A 16,945-nucleotide genomic window follows, 5' to 3' on the forward strand; every position below is an offset into this window, starting at 1 on the left:
TCCCCCTCTCTCTACACAGGCTTGTCTCTTCCTCCTAGCATTTTTTGTAATCAATCTGGGTGGTGTTATTTTTTTTTCTTTCTCTCTCTCTCTCTCTCTTTTTTTTTCCCACACTGCTGTTGGATAAAAGATCCCGCCCTTGATTGAAATGGAATCTTCCACTATTGAGCGAGCCTTTGTTGAATGAGTCATCGGCGCAGCCGCTCATTGGCTGAGGCCGCCTGAGCCCAGGGGATTGCCTGGCACCGGCTGCAAGGCCCCGCTCCATTCACAGAAACGCTGGCTCGCTCGCTGGCCCTTTCATTCACACAAACAGCATCTCATTCACATTCTGTCGTTTTTTTTGTCTGCTTCTAATGAAGACCACGGTTTGGGAATGGTGGGGCTGACTTGCTTCAGATTGGAGGGGGACTCTAATCACCATCGAAATCGTCCGTGGGGTGCGCATCTGCTGTTGCTATGCAAGCTAGGGGAAGGGAAAAAAGAGAGTGCGGGGTGGCTGCTGGGCTAGGGCTGCGGCGCGGTTGGAGAGCGGTGGGGAAGTGTTTGCTGCGCCAGGGCCGGCCTGGCTGCTCTGCGCTCCTCCGTCCTCTGAAGCCTGCCTCACCCGCGCTCCCGCCATGGGTGGCTCTCCCTAAACTCCGTTCCTGGGGCTTCCAGAAAGCCTGGGAACCTCGCAGCCACCTAAGATCAGCTCTGGGCGTGAGAAGACTCAGGGTGACCTGCTAGTGTGCTGGAAGGCAAAAGCATTCGCTTGCACAGAAGTTACCGGGAAACTTTGACAGCGACTGACTTCCCTGTGGTGCAGGTTATCGATCTTAACGCATGAGGCCACCTGGCAGAGGCCACAGAGGAAGGGGTCAGTGGGTCTCAGAATCTTGGACAGACCTTCGGGGAGGCTGTCGATGTCCTGTTCTCCTAAACGCCAGGAAGAAGGCCTGTGTGTGTCACTGCAAGCCTGAGCCTGATTCCCAAGGATGAGGCCGTTCTTGCTGTGGATTTGATGGGCAGTTAGAGCAGCCGCATTTTTTTCTGCCTGACTGCAGGGCTGCAAAGCAGCAACTGAAGGGACATTGAAATGGATTGGTGGTGTTCCTAAGGCATGCTTCCAGGGCTTAAACACATTCAGTTGGAATAAAGCTCAAAACGCAGCCCTCTCTCTCCCTTTTTCTTTTTGGCATGGATTTCTGGAGCCTGTTGCCGCGCATCATAGAAGCACTATTCTTTTTTGGAAGTAGATTTTCAACTTAACCCTGACTGAGAAAGGCTGCTGATTGCTGTAAATTATCAGGGAAGACCCCTTGAGCTGTACTGAGAAGGAGTTCATGTGCAGATTTGGTTTTCTCGTGTGTTATCTGAGGAATTGCTTCGCCACAGACACTCGCCAGCAGACATTCATGGCTGCTCTGTTGATCTGAACAAGAAAAGCAAACCACAGGAAATTGATGCTTTTTAAAAATATTCATCTGATGGTGGAGGGTCCCCTCTTTTTCTTACTTAAAAATTCTTGCTCCTTTCCAAATCAGGATCCATCAGGATTCGCCTGAAGATTTCTTAAGAAGCCTTCGTCACATTTTAACGCATCGCTGTCAGACACTTCTGGGGCTCACCCACATGAGCTGAGCAAAGGAAGAGCAAACCCTAACATGGAATAATGGATTTTGGAAAGTTCAAGAGATCATTTGAAGGAGCTGGGTTTACCTTTGGCACAAATGCGGGATGGGGAAGGGGTAGGTGAAAAAGCAAAGATCGGAAGGAAATATCTGCGAAGGTAGAAAAAGGAAATTTGAGAACTGATTGGCTGTAGTTGCTGACAGCGGGTGGATGTCGTTTTCTTCTCTCTCTTTTTGCTACAGGAAGTGGTTTGCGGAGCTCACCGAGCCTTTGTTGAGAAGGGTCTCCTCAGAGTGAGTCACGCTTTTGCTGGGAGCAGCCCGGTGCAGCTGGGCGCTCCATCAGCGGCAACTATGACTTTTGCAAGGCAAGCGTTCCACCCCAACCCGTGGTCTCCCGGGCCCGCGCTGCGTGTCGGCTGCTCCGCTGCCTTGTAACGGTGTGAGGGCTCGGTCGTCGGCCTCGGCTGTCCCTCTCCGGAAAGGTTGTCCTGGGACCCCAGCTCCTGGTCCCTCTCCGGGGCTCGCGGCTCGTGTGCTATGCGCGGCAGCCCGCGCCGGGGCCGGCACCAGCAGCGCCCGGGCGGATGCGGCGAGCTCACGGAGGGGCATGCTTCCACGCACCAAGTACAACCGCTTCAGGAATGACTCGGTGACATCGGTCGATGACCTTCTCCACAGCCTGTCGGTGAGCGGCAGCGGCAGCGGCGGCAAGGTCTCGGCGGCGCCCGCGGCGACCCCCTACCTGGTGTCGGGCGAGGCGCTGCGCAAGGCGCCGGACGATGGGCCCGGCAGCCTGGGCCACCTGCTCCACAAGGTGTCCCACCTGAAACTCTCCAGCTCCGGCCTGCGTGGCCTGTCGTCGGCCGCCCGGGAGCGGGCGGGCGCGCGGCTCTCGGGCAGCTGCAGCGCGCCCAGCCTGGCGGCCCCGGACGGTGGCAGCGCGACCCCCGGGTCCCGCGCCCAGGCCGCCAGCATGAACGCCCCCAGGAAGAGCCGGGCCGGCGACGAGCCGCTGCCCAGGCCCCCGCGGGGCGCACCTCACTCCAACGACCAGGTGCTGGGGCCGGGAGTCACCTACGTGGTCAAGGTGGGTAACTGGAGCATACAACTGGGCGAAGGTCCTGGGGCCGGGGTACATGGGGGAGTTGGGGCAGCTGGGGACAGATGTCCTTCTATGAAGCCCCAAGGTGTGGGGAACACAGACGACGGTTTGGATATGAGGAAATGCGCCCTCCTTAGCCATCCTCTTGCTTGACAGGGCAAGGAGTGAACTACAAATGTACCTTTCGCTTGTGGCGGGTGGAGGTAAAGGTTGAACTGTCTGGTCCCCTCGCATGGGGCCTGCTTTCCCCAGGGCACTGTTGTTGAGGTCTACTTCTGCCACCTGGCTTCATCAGAAGTCCTGCCAGTGTCCCCTCTCTCTCTAGGCGTCTACCCTGAGATCGTGGTCTGGCCTACCAGAAGTACACTAGTCAGACCCGGTAGCTACCCCCCACCCCCACCCCAATGCCACAACTTCTGTGTCCTCCCCTGGCGGCGGGGTGGGCCAAATTCCCCTCCAGAGCAAGACCACCCAGCTTCTGGAGGGCAGGGCAGAGGCAGCCTTGCTTCCTATAAGATGGGTTCTAGTGTTTTACCTGGAAAGGTATTCTTTGGCCCTGAACTGTTTTGGTTTACTTCAGTGGAAGGAGTAGTTGGAACTATTTTTTCCGGTGATAATTGTATTCCCTTTAAATGGACTAAGAGGGGATGAGACTGTGGCTCTTGGACCCACAGTCTGGAAAGGACTTTTTCTTGCAACACAATGAACGATTTTATACATATATGATTACACACACACACACACACACACACACACACACACACACACACACTCACAGTGTAATTGGTATAATTCCTGTGGTTCACAAGCATGCCATGGCGTTTCAGGTACTCAGCAAGGCTCAGTTAATCTGCCGAGTGCTCATTTCCTCCAGTCTGACCAGCTGAAGCAGCCACAGCCATGCTTCTCCCAGGTGAGGGCCAGGAGAGAGTCCAGGGGCTTGTTTCAGTCTCACCACCCCAGGCGTCGCTTTTCTGATGAAACAGATGCTCTCCCAGCCACCTGCGTTAACAAACCTGTAGGACAGACAGTCTGGTCTGTAAGCACTAGTTGCAGATCCAATTTAAAAATTCCACAGGGCATATCTTCGGGTAAAATGCAGTATCTTAGCAGCTTGGAACCAACTTCCCAAAGGAATGCATGTTATCTTTGACTGTATAAAACACATATAAAGCTTTCCCCCCTCCAGTCTGCACTTTAATTTGACCTCTCAGCTACTGAACACAGATCATACTTTATCATCATATTTTAGCAAAAGGGACACAGATTAGCATAAAAGATACGCATCTGGTTGAGTTTATCTTTAAAAGGATGAATATTGCTTATTTAAATTATATGTCCAGGGGTCAAAGAGTAAAACCAAGCAAGCAAGCAAGCAAAAGCAAACAAACAAAACCCGAACCCTGACAACCTGGAGGTTAAATCATGACTGGAATATATTTGTTCTCTCTCTTAGTCTCAACCTCGCATCTTATGCTTCTTTCTGGGAAGCATTTAAAATAGGCAAATGGAGCTGGGCAAAGCTATCGGTATGTATTAGGTAGAACACAGAGGGTCATTTTCAAAATGAGGGACAATTCTCAAACTCCTGTTTGAAAAGAACCACTTTGCTTGATGTCAGCCGTACCAGTTTCCAAGGAGCAGGTCAACGAGTCTGGAATCTGAATATTCAACCAGACAAATTAATATGGTATTTTAGGGAGAAAAATCACTTTCCCTAAGGCTTTGCCCTTGTCAGATGGGCATAGGAAGATGAACAAGGGAAGACAGTGGGCTTAGCCTGGGCTCTTCCTGTGGGGACAGTTTTGAGTTATCTTAGAGTCAGCCGCAGTGTACCGAGGGCCAGAAAGCTGACTGGGTCTACTCTGAGGCCACTTGTGTCCCTGAGGGAGAGGGCACAGCAGTGCCCCAGGGACACTGGCACATGGAGGTGCATGGCACCCGTCACTGGTGACCTGCACTGTCCTCTCTTGGCCCTGTTGTTGGCCAGCAGCTGTGAACAGTGGTGTCCTGTGAGCATAAGCCCAGGGGTGGTCCCTGCATCCCTGAAGAAGTCTGAGATCACACAGAAAGAAATCCAGACACTAAACGACAATTGCAGTCCTTGTGTGCCTGTCCCCTTCAACTGATCGAATGGCCTTCTGTTGGCACATGTGAGCAGATTTCCCACATTGCCATGTTGTGTTTAAAATGACTTGTTTTATTGAAAAACTCAAAAACTTACAATCTCTGAATTTAGTGTTGTGGATGACTGAAGGACTCTGCTGATACCTTCAGATGCCTGCATTTTCTAGCAGGGACTCAGTTCTAAAATCTGAAGGTTTACCGTTTGTGAAACTGCTTAATTCTATTTGATATAATTCTAAGTTAAAGAAAGCCCCAGATGTTTTCCAGTTTTCTGGAAAATTCCTACACTGGATCATCACAGGGGATCTACAAGAAGTACCTAGTGGTAGGTGGTAATGGATGTTGTAGACAGGAGTGATAACTCTCAGATACTTCATCTACTTGACTGAGGTGTTGTAGATACTGAAGTTTGATGGGTTTTGATTGTCTATACAACGTCAAACCATTTCTTCAGCAGAGGCTAACATTTCCAGTGAAGAACGGAAGAGTGAAAACTGAAAGAAGTTCTCAACCAGCAGAATTCCAAGCCACCAGCACATTTAACCAGTACTTTCAGCTACCCCTGGGTCTGCTGTTAGTTCACCCTTTTCTTTAAGAGTTTTTTTTTTTTTTTCTTTCTTGAGACAGGGTCTTAGTATCCCAGGCTAGATTGAACTTACTATATAGTCAATGATGACCTTGAACTTCTGATCCTCCTGCCTTTACTTCTGTGTGGAAATTGCAGGTGTGCACAGACCTGCCTGGTTCATGGAGATCCCATGGGATCAAACTTGGGGCTTCCAGCATCCTATGTAAGCACTCTAACAAGTTAGCCACAGACCTGAGCCTGCTGTTAAATAAAGGCAGGGGCTTATGCACTCAGGAGAGCTCAGGTTTAGACTACTTTGAGCCAGGCCTCACTGGTAACACTATTTTATCCCTCCAAGTATCCCAGACACTTGTTTAATTGTGGTAACATAAAAGAGAAAGAACAAGAAGCCATGCCATGGATAGACAGAACAGAAAAACCTAAGAGCAAAGAACCATGAATAGTGTCCTTACATGCCTATCTAAAGCTTGCTTTCTATTTGAATATAACAGTCTGGGATGACTGGAGATAAAGGAATATGACTTTGCAGCTGCTCACCTGGGTGTGGTGTGGCTCTTCTGTGGACCACTCAGGCTGCCCCTCCTTCTCTTTCCTGGTTCCAGTCAGGGAGACTTTAGGAAGGACCTGGAACCAGAGAGTCCTTGAAGACAAGCAGGTCTCAGGTCTGGTTTTGGAACTGCTTGGTGGAGCCCGAAACTACAGTTGTCAGGTGTGAGACTGTGGTCTGCCCTAGGCCAGTCTTTGGCTCCAACATATTCCTCCAAGCAGGGCTCTTTAGAATGCAGATTTTAAAAGGCTGAGAGGGGTTGACGCGCTGAGAAGTGAACACATTTAGAGCAGGCTCAAGTGCTAATGGCCAAAGTAAGATCCAACTGAGAAGCCAAGACTTGAGGTTCCTGTGCAGAACTGAGCATACTGTGGTATACTGTGGTTGCCACCCAGGGAGCCGGCAGGTTAGGCTGTTCAGAGGTCCTGCTGATGGCTGTATTTCAGTTTGTGGGCATTACCCCTTCACTGGAGTGAAAATGATGAGCTATGTATGGAAATGTCTTTCCCAGTATTGAGCATTGAACCCAGGGCCCCATACATCCACCGCTATAGTTCTGCTACTGAATCTCCAGGCCTAGAGGAGGTTTTACCAACCAAAAAGGAGGAGCTATTCCCTGGTGTGCTGGGACTGGGTTTCTTCTGGAACAAAGCCTTTTTTTTTTTATAAACTCTTTTAAAATAATTTCATTTCTCTGATTTATGAATCTGGTGACATCTGGGGTATGTGAGTCATCTGTTTTATTCATTGATCTTCTATTTATCTTTATGGATGGTTTTTATAAACTAGATTTATTCTGAAATTTATTCTTGAATTTTGATTTGACTCATCTATAAAGACATCTTTTTCTTACAGCTTGTTTTTAGGAACTGTGAGTAAAGTTCATACCAAATAGTCATTGCAAGTCCTTTTAAGTATGTCCACGATGCCTTAGGGAGAATTAATTGAATTTCGTTTTAGTACTAGATGAGTTGAACTTTGTTTTCTCTTAAAGTTGTTTAATAACCTGGTAATGTGTAGTTTGCATGAAAATACTGCCTAAAACATTTGAACAATAGCTTTAGAAATTCTCATGACATTAATGGTTAAGTTCTTAATTTGGTCTGGAAAATGTGTCCTCTCTTATGTGATATAAGTGTCAATGTGTAAAATGAGTATACCCCGTCACATATCCATATCTTACACCCCATTACAAAGATATATACACATGCCACATACCACACATATACATATACATCTCACACCCTACACACACACACACACACACACACACACACACGCACACACACAAACTGCCAAGATATATACTCATACCACACATATCACACCACACCACACATACAGAGTGCAACCCCATACCCCATATACTTACACATACACACATTATTATAACCAATTACCACACACACATACACACACCACATATCATATATATATATATATATATATATATATATAACACATCTGTACATCCTACATACACAATGCACAAATATACACCAATGCCACATACTACACACATACCACTTCATATCCACATATCTCCATCCTCTCATACAATGCAGAACTATATACACAAGCTGCATGTACATACCATATACACCATGTTACAAAATACCCTTATACACACATTGCATAGACATACATACACACTGCACTACACACATATATGCACTGCATACATAAACACACACCTCACACACCACACACACACACTGTATAAACATACACACATGTCATATACTACATACAGACTCATATCTCGCATCACATGCATGTTTCTCCCATTGTGTAGTTAAATATACATGCTATACACTGCACGCATACACACATAGCACATATCATATACATACACTGCATATACACAAATGCCATACCTTAAACAGATACACACAGCACATGTCACAAACATACAACCTTCATCCTGCATAGATATACATGTGCTACATACCACATACTCACACACAAACACACAAATACACTGATTGCACATATGCAACTTACCACACATCATATACTCTCACACATATCCCCACACTCAGACATCACATACATGCATATTCTCTCACATGTCATGTACTCACACACATACCCTTTTTCACCTCTGCAACCCATAGCTGGACAACAAATGGTATCTTGGAATGGGGCTGTTTCCAGTCTCATTGGAAAGTAGCAAATGTCTCATTTCTAGAAATGCACAATGATCTCACATGCCTCATTTGTATTTATGCTTAAGAATGAAGTCACCCTGAACAACAAGCTATGAGCAAGACTTTGTCCTGCATAAGCCAGTCCTCTGCACTGGGTTTGACCTTTCCACAGGTGCCTAGTTTTGAAAGCATGTATGATAAATATCCTCTGAGCAAAGGCCTAGGAACAGAGAAGTTGGGTCATCTTACAAGCTGTGCTGAACTGTGACCTTGGCTTGTGTTTTAGTACATCAGAGTCTGGGGCTGGCTGGTGAGAGGCAGGGCTGCTTGGTATGGGCTGGAATGGTAGTTCATCTCTCTGGACCTCACTGTGCCTGCTGTGGAAGCTGTAGCCTTGTTGGCCTTTAAAGAAGCCAGGAGGCTGGACTGGTAGAAATGTTGACATCATGATTGGGCGGGTTCTGGCTCCGACATCTCAACTAATTGGAAAGATGGGCCTATGACAGGCACTGTACCTTCAGAAAAGCACTTGCCTGGGAGGAAGAGGGCTGGACTCCTGTGCCAGGGCAGACGCCAGTGCCAGCTGGATGAAAAAGTATGGTAAGGATAAGAGGGAAAAGGAGGAGCCAGCACACTCAGGAAAATGGATAAGGAAAATGTGGAGTCATTTAATTCATAATTGAATGGCCAGGTGTGCATACTATCTGGAGAGGAGGAGAAAACGTTTTACCACATAAAACCTCTGATATGTGCTGGATAAAGAATACTGTTCAGGTAGGAGATACTGAACATAGGAATAGACTATGAAGTAGGAGATTGTTGCCCACAGTGTGTGTGTGTGTGTGTGTGTGTGTGTGTGTGTGTGTGTGTGTGTGTGTGTGTGTGCGCGCGCACTAGAATGAATGCTGACCATGGGTGTTTGTTACTGTACTCAAGGATGGATGCTGACTCTGTGTGTGTGTGTGTGTGTGTGTGTGTGTGTGTGTGTGTGTGTGTGTGACTGTACTCTAGGATAGATGCTGACCCTGGAGTGTGTGTGACTGTACTCTAGGATAGATAATGACCTGGGGTGTGTGACTGCACTCTAGGGTAGATAATGACCTGGAGTGTGTGTGACTGAACTCTAGGATAGATAATGATCCTGGGGTGTGTGACTGTACTCTAGGGTAGATAATGACCCTGGGGTGTGTGACTGTACTCTAGGACAGATAATGACCCTGGAATATAGCTAGCTGCATGCTAGGATGGTTGGCATTTGTACATGTGTGAACTGCTGTACATGACTTTCCGTGTGCTTGTGGTAATTACTGCTTTCAGGTTGTAATTATTGCTTTCCTAGAGTAGCAGAAAACAATTCATTTTGTTCTACTTTGATTTCTCATCACTTTTCCCCACCACAGCAACAACACCAACCCAAACCACTGTTAGGTACATCTACCTATGTTCACATTTTCTCCCATGTTCATCTCTGAGTTTTGGAATAATTATGAACTGTGCTAATCAAGCCAGAGTTGGGGGACTAAAGAGCTCCTTTGGATCACTTGATCACAAGCAATGTATCAAGAATTGAAATCTGACTTTCCACATAGTGTGTCTCCATACTCAATAGGGGAGTCTGAGTTCCTCTTGACCCTCTTGCCTACCTGTAAGAGATGGTTGCTGCAGTTCTCTGGGAGCCCACATCTTCCTGGTGCCTCGGCAAGATTTCAGTATTCAGAACTAGCTGTGCTGATAGCTACAGCTTGTCAAATCCATGGGTGCATTGATCCCTGGATTCCAGGCTTAGGGATGTCTTATGCTGTTCTGGGGTCACAGTGAGGTCTGGGTTTCTAGCTGTGACTTGCAGATCTTATGAAAAACGGCCTGTGCACCCTAAATCTTCAGAAAAGGCAGTTTGAAGAGATAGCTTTAGAAGGGGTCCTAAGGTATCCAAGTGAGCTTCTGGGTTTCTGATCATCTGGTAGCCATGTGAATACATTAGAAAACCCTCAGAGCCAAGGTGTTCTGAGAAAAAAAAGTTCAAATAACTCATTGTTCCTGTGCTGAGGCTTCAGATGTGAAGCCACATGAAGGCCTCTTCTGAAATGTGTTCTTGTTCCAAAAAGGAAACCTGCACCACAGAGACTTCATTCCCTTCTGCCTATTGAGGAGGTAGAAAAGAAGCAAAGAATCCAATCAAAATCGTGTGTGTGTGTGTGTGTGTGTGTGTGTGTGTGTGTGTGTGTGTGTGTGTGAGAGAGAGAGAGAGAGAGAGAGAGAGAGAGAGAGAGAGAGAGAGAGAGAGATACATGGGGTGTCTCTCAGTTGCTCTCCACTTTATTTTTTGAGATAGGGTCTCTCGCTGAACCTCGAGATCAATGATGCAGCTAGACTGGCTGGCCAGTAAACCCCACATCCGCCTGTCTGTCTCCCTAGCCCCAGTGGTTACAGGTGTACGCTGTCTTACATGATTTTTGTTTTAACGTGTGTGCTGGGGATCAAACTCTGGTCTTTGTGTTTGTGAGCAAGCACGTTACCATCTGAGCATCATTCAAACCTCCATCCCAGGAGTGAAGTTTAGTTTGCTCCAGATTTTCAAAGTCCCTGGAACTTGGCCTTCACCTGGCCGCTCCTTCTCTGCTCGGGTCATTCTGAGGAACTCCATCTGCACAAGGCCCGTGATTGCTTGACAGTCCGTCTAGAGGCACCTACTAAAAATAACTTTAATACTATTGCTTTTTACTTTGCAAATACTAAATATCTCTACTGCCAATATCCCAAATAGAAAGTGCCTGTTAAAGAAAATATGATAAAATCAAAATAACTATGATGTGCTGCCTCACCATGGATTCACAGTGACAGGGCTGAGTGATTATGAATGGGAGCTGCTGAGACCATGAGTAAAATCTTTCTTTTCAGTAGATTATCTTAGGTATTTTGTCACCATACTCCTGCAAACACACAAGCATATTTACACACACACACACACACCCAAACACACACACACACACACACACACACACACACACACACACACACACACACACACACACACACTGTGTCTTATGGAATGTTCAATAAAGTTTTTGACAGATGTTTTTATTGACTTTGACCAAATTAAACAACAGGCAGCAAAGCGCCATCAGAAAGTGGGACTAGTCGGAGGTGGGCAAGGGGTCCAGATTCTGAGGTATCTACCTACCTCCAACCATCCATGCCCAGGTGGGAGGGCTGCTTTGTTTAAGGACTTCTTTGTATGAGAAGGTGCTGGCAGCTCTCTCTGAAGAACTGAGCTGTGGTTCTTTTCGCCGGAAGTCACACCTCCTGTAATGAGCATAACCTTTTTTGCACAGTGACATATTAACTCAGGTGGGAGAAGAAAAGAATTCCCAATCTGGTCACCTGGGAGGATTGTTTTTCTTATGGATTCAGGTTAGTTCCTGGAGCAAGGGTAGTGTAAGAGTGGGTACACCCGTGAAGAAAATGACTCCTGTTTCCCAGCAAGGTGAAGTGCCAGTTGTCCCTTGAGGAAGGCTGGGGCCACCCAAGCCCTTCTCCATTCACCCTGGAATGTTGATTCATTCCAGTTCAGAGCAGCAGAGCTGCTGTGAGTTTGTGAATACAGTTACCCTGCCACATTCAGAGGACAACATTCACAACACTGCTCTCCATCTTCTGGCTTTTTACAATGATCTCTTTCTCTTCTGTAACATTGCAGGGTCCTTGGATGGAGTGATACAAATGTCCCATTCAGGGTCAAGAACTTGACAGTCATTTATTCTCAAAACTTTAACTAATTATGAGTCTCTGTATCAACTGCTGCCCAGCATAAAAAGAAGTTTCTCTGACAAGGTTGAGAGCAGCACTAATCTATGGGTATAAACATAAATATTTAGAAGGCAGTTTGACAACATGGCCACTTAGCAAAACAATAGCAGTAGGTTCCCTGCTAGAGCCTATGACCTCCTGAGCAATGGGCTTTTGACCAGTGTGTTAGTAGTCAGGGTTCTTTAGAGAAATAGAACTGATAGAATGACTATCATCTGTCTGTCTGTCTCTCTATCATCTATTTATCTATCTACCTATCATCTATCTATCTGTCTATCTGTCTGTCTATCTATCTATCTATCTATCTATCTATCTATCTATCTATCTATCTATGGGTTTATTAGAGTACCTTCCAGGCTGTGGTCCAGCTAATACAACAATGGTTGTCTCCATATGGAAAGTCCAAGAATCAAATAGTTGTTCAATCTACAAGGCTGGATGTCTCAACTGATCTTCAGCATGCACCAGAATCCTGAAGAGTTAGGCTCTAGTGCCAGTGAAGGAGTGGACTTGCCAGTGAAAGCAAGGGCAAAGAATCAAAGAGCAAGCTCTCCCTCCTTCCATGTCCTTTATATAAGCTATGGCCCAGATTTAAGGTGGGTCTTCCCATCTCAAATGATCCAATCCATAAAAACTCCCCACAGGTGTGCACAGTAGCTTGGGTTGTAGCTAATTCCAGATATTATCAAGTTGACAAGAATAGCCATCACAATCATATTGACAGTACTAGGCCTGAATCCCTCCTGTGGAACTGGCCCATCTAGGAGAATTCTGATGTCCCTTTGTAGATCACAGGACCCTTTACTGTCCTGGCCAGCCTCCTGCTGTCTCTGTGCATCCTCCTGGTTAGGAGTCTGGAGACAGGGGTATGCTAGTAAGCAGTTATCAGCTGGCTCTCTGGCCAAAGCTGCCATGATTGATGTCTGTTCATGCTGGGTGAACAGCTGTGTGGAGAGATGGGAAGAAACAGACATGATAAGTTCACCCCAAGGTGCAGATGGTAGGAAGATGTACTGCAGTGATTGGGAAATGATGGGTGTCAACTATTAATTACCATTGCTTTTCCTATCACCATACAGATGTGCTGATCATATCACCATACAGATGTGCTGATTTCCTCTTCCAGTCTCCATCCTCAACACCCTTTCCTTCCTCTAGCATCCCTTTAAGCCTTCTCTCCCTTTAAGCCACCATCCTTATTTGTATCTTTCCCATTCCTTTGTGTGTATGTGTATGCGTGTGCTTGTGTATGCTTGTATTGTGTGTTGTGTGTGGTGCATGCATGTATTAGTCAAGGTTCCTTAATAGATATATTGAAAGGATGTCTTAAGGATCAACTTAATACAGTATTGTCCAAGTAGTCCAATAATGGCTGTTTTCACACTGGAAAGGCTGAGAACCAGGTAGCTGTGTTCAGTCTATGATGCTAGGAGCTTTAGTGGTCTTTATCTGGCACTGCAGTCCTGGAACATTCCTGGAGGGCTGCTGATTGTCATTCCATCCTGGGAGATGGAGGAAACTGGGTTCTGAGGTCAGTGAAGGAAGGAGGCAGCATCAGTGGCCGCAGCAGTGGTGGCAGTGCCGGCAAGATAGATTGCAAACAGGGTAGCTGAACTGGCAAGTAGACAAGAAACAAAGCTTTCTTCTTCTACACCTTGCTATCTGGCTGCCACCAGAGGGTGTGACCCACATTTAGGGTGAATCTTCCTACTTTGAATAACTTGATCAAGAAAATTTCTCATAAGAGTGTCCAACAGCTTATCCCTTAGTTGAGTTCAAATCTAGTCAAGTTGGTGACCAAGATCAGCCACCCAAGTGCATCAGTATGTGAGTGTGCACACTCCTGAGCTTATGAATGTGGGGACCTGAGCAGGATATCAGATGTCTGTCTCTATTATTCTCTTATTGCCTTGAGACAGGATCTCTCACTGGACTGGAAGTTTGCCATTTGAGCTAGGCTGACTGGCCAGTGAGTTCTTGGGATTCACCCATCTCTCTCCCTTTCCCTGCTGATGTTATAGGCATAGGCATCCACACCTGGCTCTTTGGGTGGGTGCTGGGGGTTTTAACTCAGGTCCTCAGGCTTGTAGAGCAAGAGTTCTTACCTACTGATCCATCTCCCCACCCCCACTTCTCTTGTTTGCATCCATATGCAGTGGTTGGCTTCTCTTCTGTTTCAATTTTGGGTTGATTTTTAGCAGGCTTCCCTTTCTACCCATCACTGTGTTGCTCTGTCAATGTATAAATTAGTTTTTCAGTTCAATGGATACTTAAAAGCTCCCACTCTGGGGAGGCTGTGCTAGGAGTTGGGTACAGGCCAATGAATTAGAGTTGCTGCCTCTTCTTTCAGTATCAAGTGGAGAGAGGGAAGGAAATGCCAGGGACCTGTAATGGCCCCAGAAATGTTGAGATCAAGAATGGTTCTCCTGTTGGGCGGTGGTGGTGCATACTTTTAATCCCAGCAGTAGGGAGGCAGAGGCAGGCAGATTTCTGTGAGTTTGAAGCCAGCCTTGTCTACAAAGCAAGTCTCAGGACAGCCAGGGCTGTTACACAGACAAATTCTATATATATATATAAAATAGTCCTCTCAAGGGATGATGTAGAAACAATCTGGAAAGTGATGAGACATGTGTGCATAGGAGCTAGTGCATAAGGTGGGGGCAGTGAGGGAAGAGAAGGAAGACAGGAGAGTAGAAGAAACAATGTATGTGCATTACAGGGCAGGAGATAGAATCAGAGCTCTATGAGAACGAGAATGGTCTCATGTGGCGGTAGCATGTAGAGGACGGATGGGCTGATGGGGCTGAGCCAGGCCTGAAGCTCTCTGGGCCTTGCTAAGTGTAGCACAAAGCTACTGGAGACCAATTGCTGGTTCCATCCTGTGTGTGGAGAAGTGACTGGGAAGGTGGGAATGAAAGAAGAGGCAGTGGGAGAGGTGACTGGGGAGATGGATGTGTTGGCAAAGTGCTTGCTGGGCAAGCTTAAGGCCCTACGTCCGATCTCCAGCACCCACAGAAAAGGCTGTCTGTGCTCTTGTGATCTTAGAACTGGAGAGAGAGAGATAGGAGGCTCCCTGGGGCTCATTGGCTGGCCAGGCTAGTCCACTTGATGAGTTCTAAGCCAAGGAGAGACATTGGCCAATGAGAACACTTGTCTCAAAAAATAAGGTGGATGGCTTCTGAGGAATGACATTGAGACTGACCTCTGGCTTCCACATGTACGTGCACACATGTGTACATGCACCTCACCCCATCCCCAAGAAAGCTGGTGGCAGCTTGGACCATATATCCGATAAAGGTGGGGGTGAAGCCTAGGGGTATGTTGGGCACTGTGGGGGCAGTGTGCCATCTGCTGTCTACTGGGCTTCTCAAGAGCAGCAATGTTTCAAATGGAATTGACAGCTTTTCCCTCCAGTGTCTATTCTTTCTTAGTGTGCCATGATACCCCCACCCCCAAATCAGAAACTTCCGAGTCATCCCCAAATACTTCCTGCCCCGAGCTCAAGACATGTGTTCAGGCACAAGACTGTTATTTCTGCCTAACAACGCTTCAAATGTTCCTCCTGTGCTTTGCTTTCATCCTGATTCATGTGCTCATCATGCCTAGGTTATTGCAAACACTCCTGGGCATGGTTAGCAATTGCTTTGGGAGACATTCTTCTCTTTAGAGGAAAGTGTGATTGTTTCCCCGTGTGCTCAGCCACCAGATCCATGGAGCAAAAAGTACAAGTTTCTCTTTACTGCCCTTGCTGATTCTCTCTCTCTCTTTCTCTCTCTCTCTCTCTCTCTCTCTCTCTCTCTCTCTCTCTCTCTCTCTCTCTCTCTGTGTGTGTGTGTGTGTGTGTGTGTGTGTGTGTGTGTACACTTGCCTGTGCGTGCACATGTGGAAGCCAGAGATGTTGACTTCTGGTATCGTCCTCTCACTGTTTTAGCTAAGCTGACTGTCCAGCAAGCTGGATGATCTTCCTGTCTCAGCTTCCCCCGTGCCGGGCTTACAGGCACACACCTCTGAGGCATGAACCCAGTTCCTCGTGCCTCTGTGGTAGGCACTTTACTCACGGAGCCATCTCCCCACCCTGCCCAACCCCTCAGAAGGTCTACAGTGGCCTCATTCCTTTCTGCTCTTTACCCCTCTTCCTCGGAAGCATTTTGCCCATGCGTGTGATATGTTTTAGCGGCCCACCAGCAATTCTTTCCTGTTCTCACTGCTGGTGGATTTTGGCTGTGGTGACCAGATGAAGGCTACAATTTTGCCCCAACCTACACCATGAATCTGGCTGTGTTCCAATGTAAGAGGGCACTTAGTATTCTACAAACTTTCACGAGTTTCCCTAATTTTCTGTTGAAAAACAAAAATCTGAAATGGTTCTTGAATTTCATCCATGCTTTTTCCCCTCAGCATCTAATCAGGTAAAATACATGTTTTAAAAATCACTTTCAGCTAATGCGACACATCATTCATCTTTCTGAAATTCCTGCCTATCTTCTCATCGCCCTAATTAAAACAAAAGCTCTTTATTTTCCCCTTGGTTACAGAACTCAATTAGAATTCCTTATATGAGAACAAAATCTCAGTTTGGCTCAGTTTAGCCTGAGCCCTACCTCCTATCCCCTGCCTCCTTGAACTTCCTCCACATAGAACAACCTCTTTTCCTATCATCCCTCTGGGTGGATCTCTGACTGTTCCCCTATGAGTGCCTTCCCTCCAGCTCACCTCAACCTGAGTAATGCCCTTTATGCCTTCGAGACTCAGCTCAAATTAACAACCTCTCTCCCTGACCTCTCATGCCAGCAGTTGGTGGCTCCTTGTCTGAGTCTCTACAGCTCTAAGTCTTTATCCTTGAACCTGCCATTTCAGTTCATATAGAGATTGTACCTAGTGCTGAGCCCAGGGTCCTTGAAAATCCACAATAAATTAAATAATTACCACTTATAAGGAAATGGTGATCTAGAGGACTGTCACATGCATGATATGAGGCCATGGGTTACACAGTGTGCTATAGTTATG

The 16,945-nt window shown here is 46.8% G+C and overlaps 1 protein-coding gene across 1 annotated transcript in view; it reads left to right on the plus strand.

Annotated features, from left to right (window-relative positions):
- The first annotated feature begins 234 nt into the window (after window positions 1-234).
- Shc3 (SHC adaptor protein 3) overlaps window positions 235-16,945 on the plus strand; it is a 144,026-nt gene continuing 127,315 nt past the window's right edge. Inside the window, exon 1 of the mRNA XM_052729649.1 lies at window positions 235-2,703. Within this exon, the coding sequence (XP_052585609.1) occupies window positions 2,224-2,703 (480 nt within the window). The 5' untranslated portion in view covers window positions 235-2,223. The remainder of the gene's footprint in view (window positions 2,704-16,945) is intronic.

Source organism: Peromyscus californicus, unplaced genomic scaffold (assembly GCF_007827085.1).
Source record: "Peromyscus californicus insignis strain IS unplaced genomic scaffold, ASM782708v3 Scaffold_8__1_contigs__length_139910024, whole genome shotgun sequence".
NCBI lineage: Eukaryota > Metazoa > Chordata > Mammalia > Rodentia > Cricetidae > Peromyscus > Peromyscus californicus.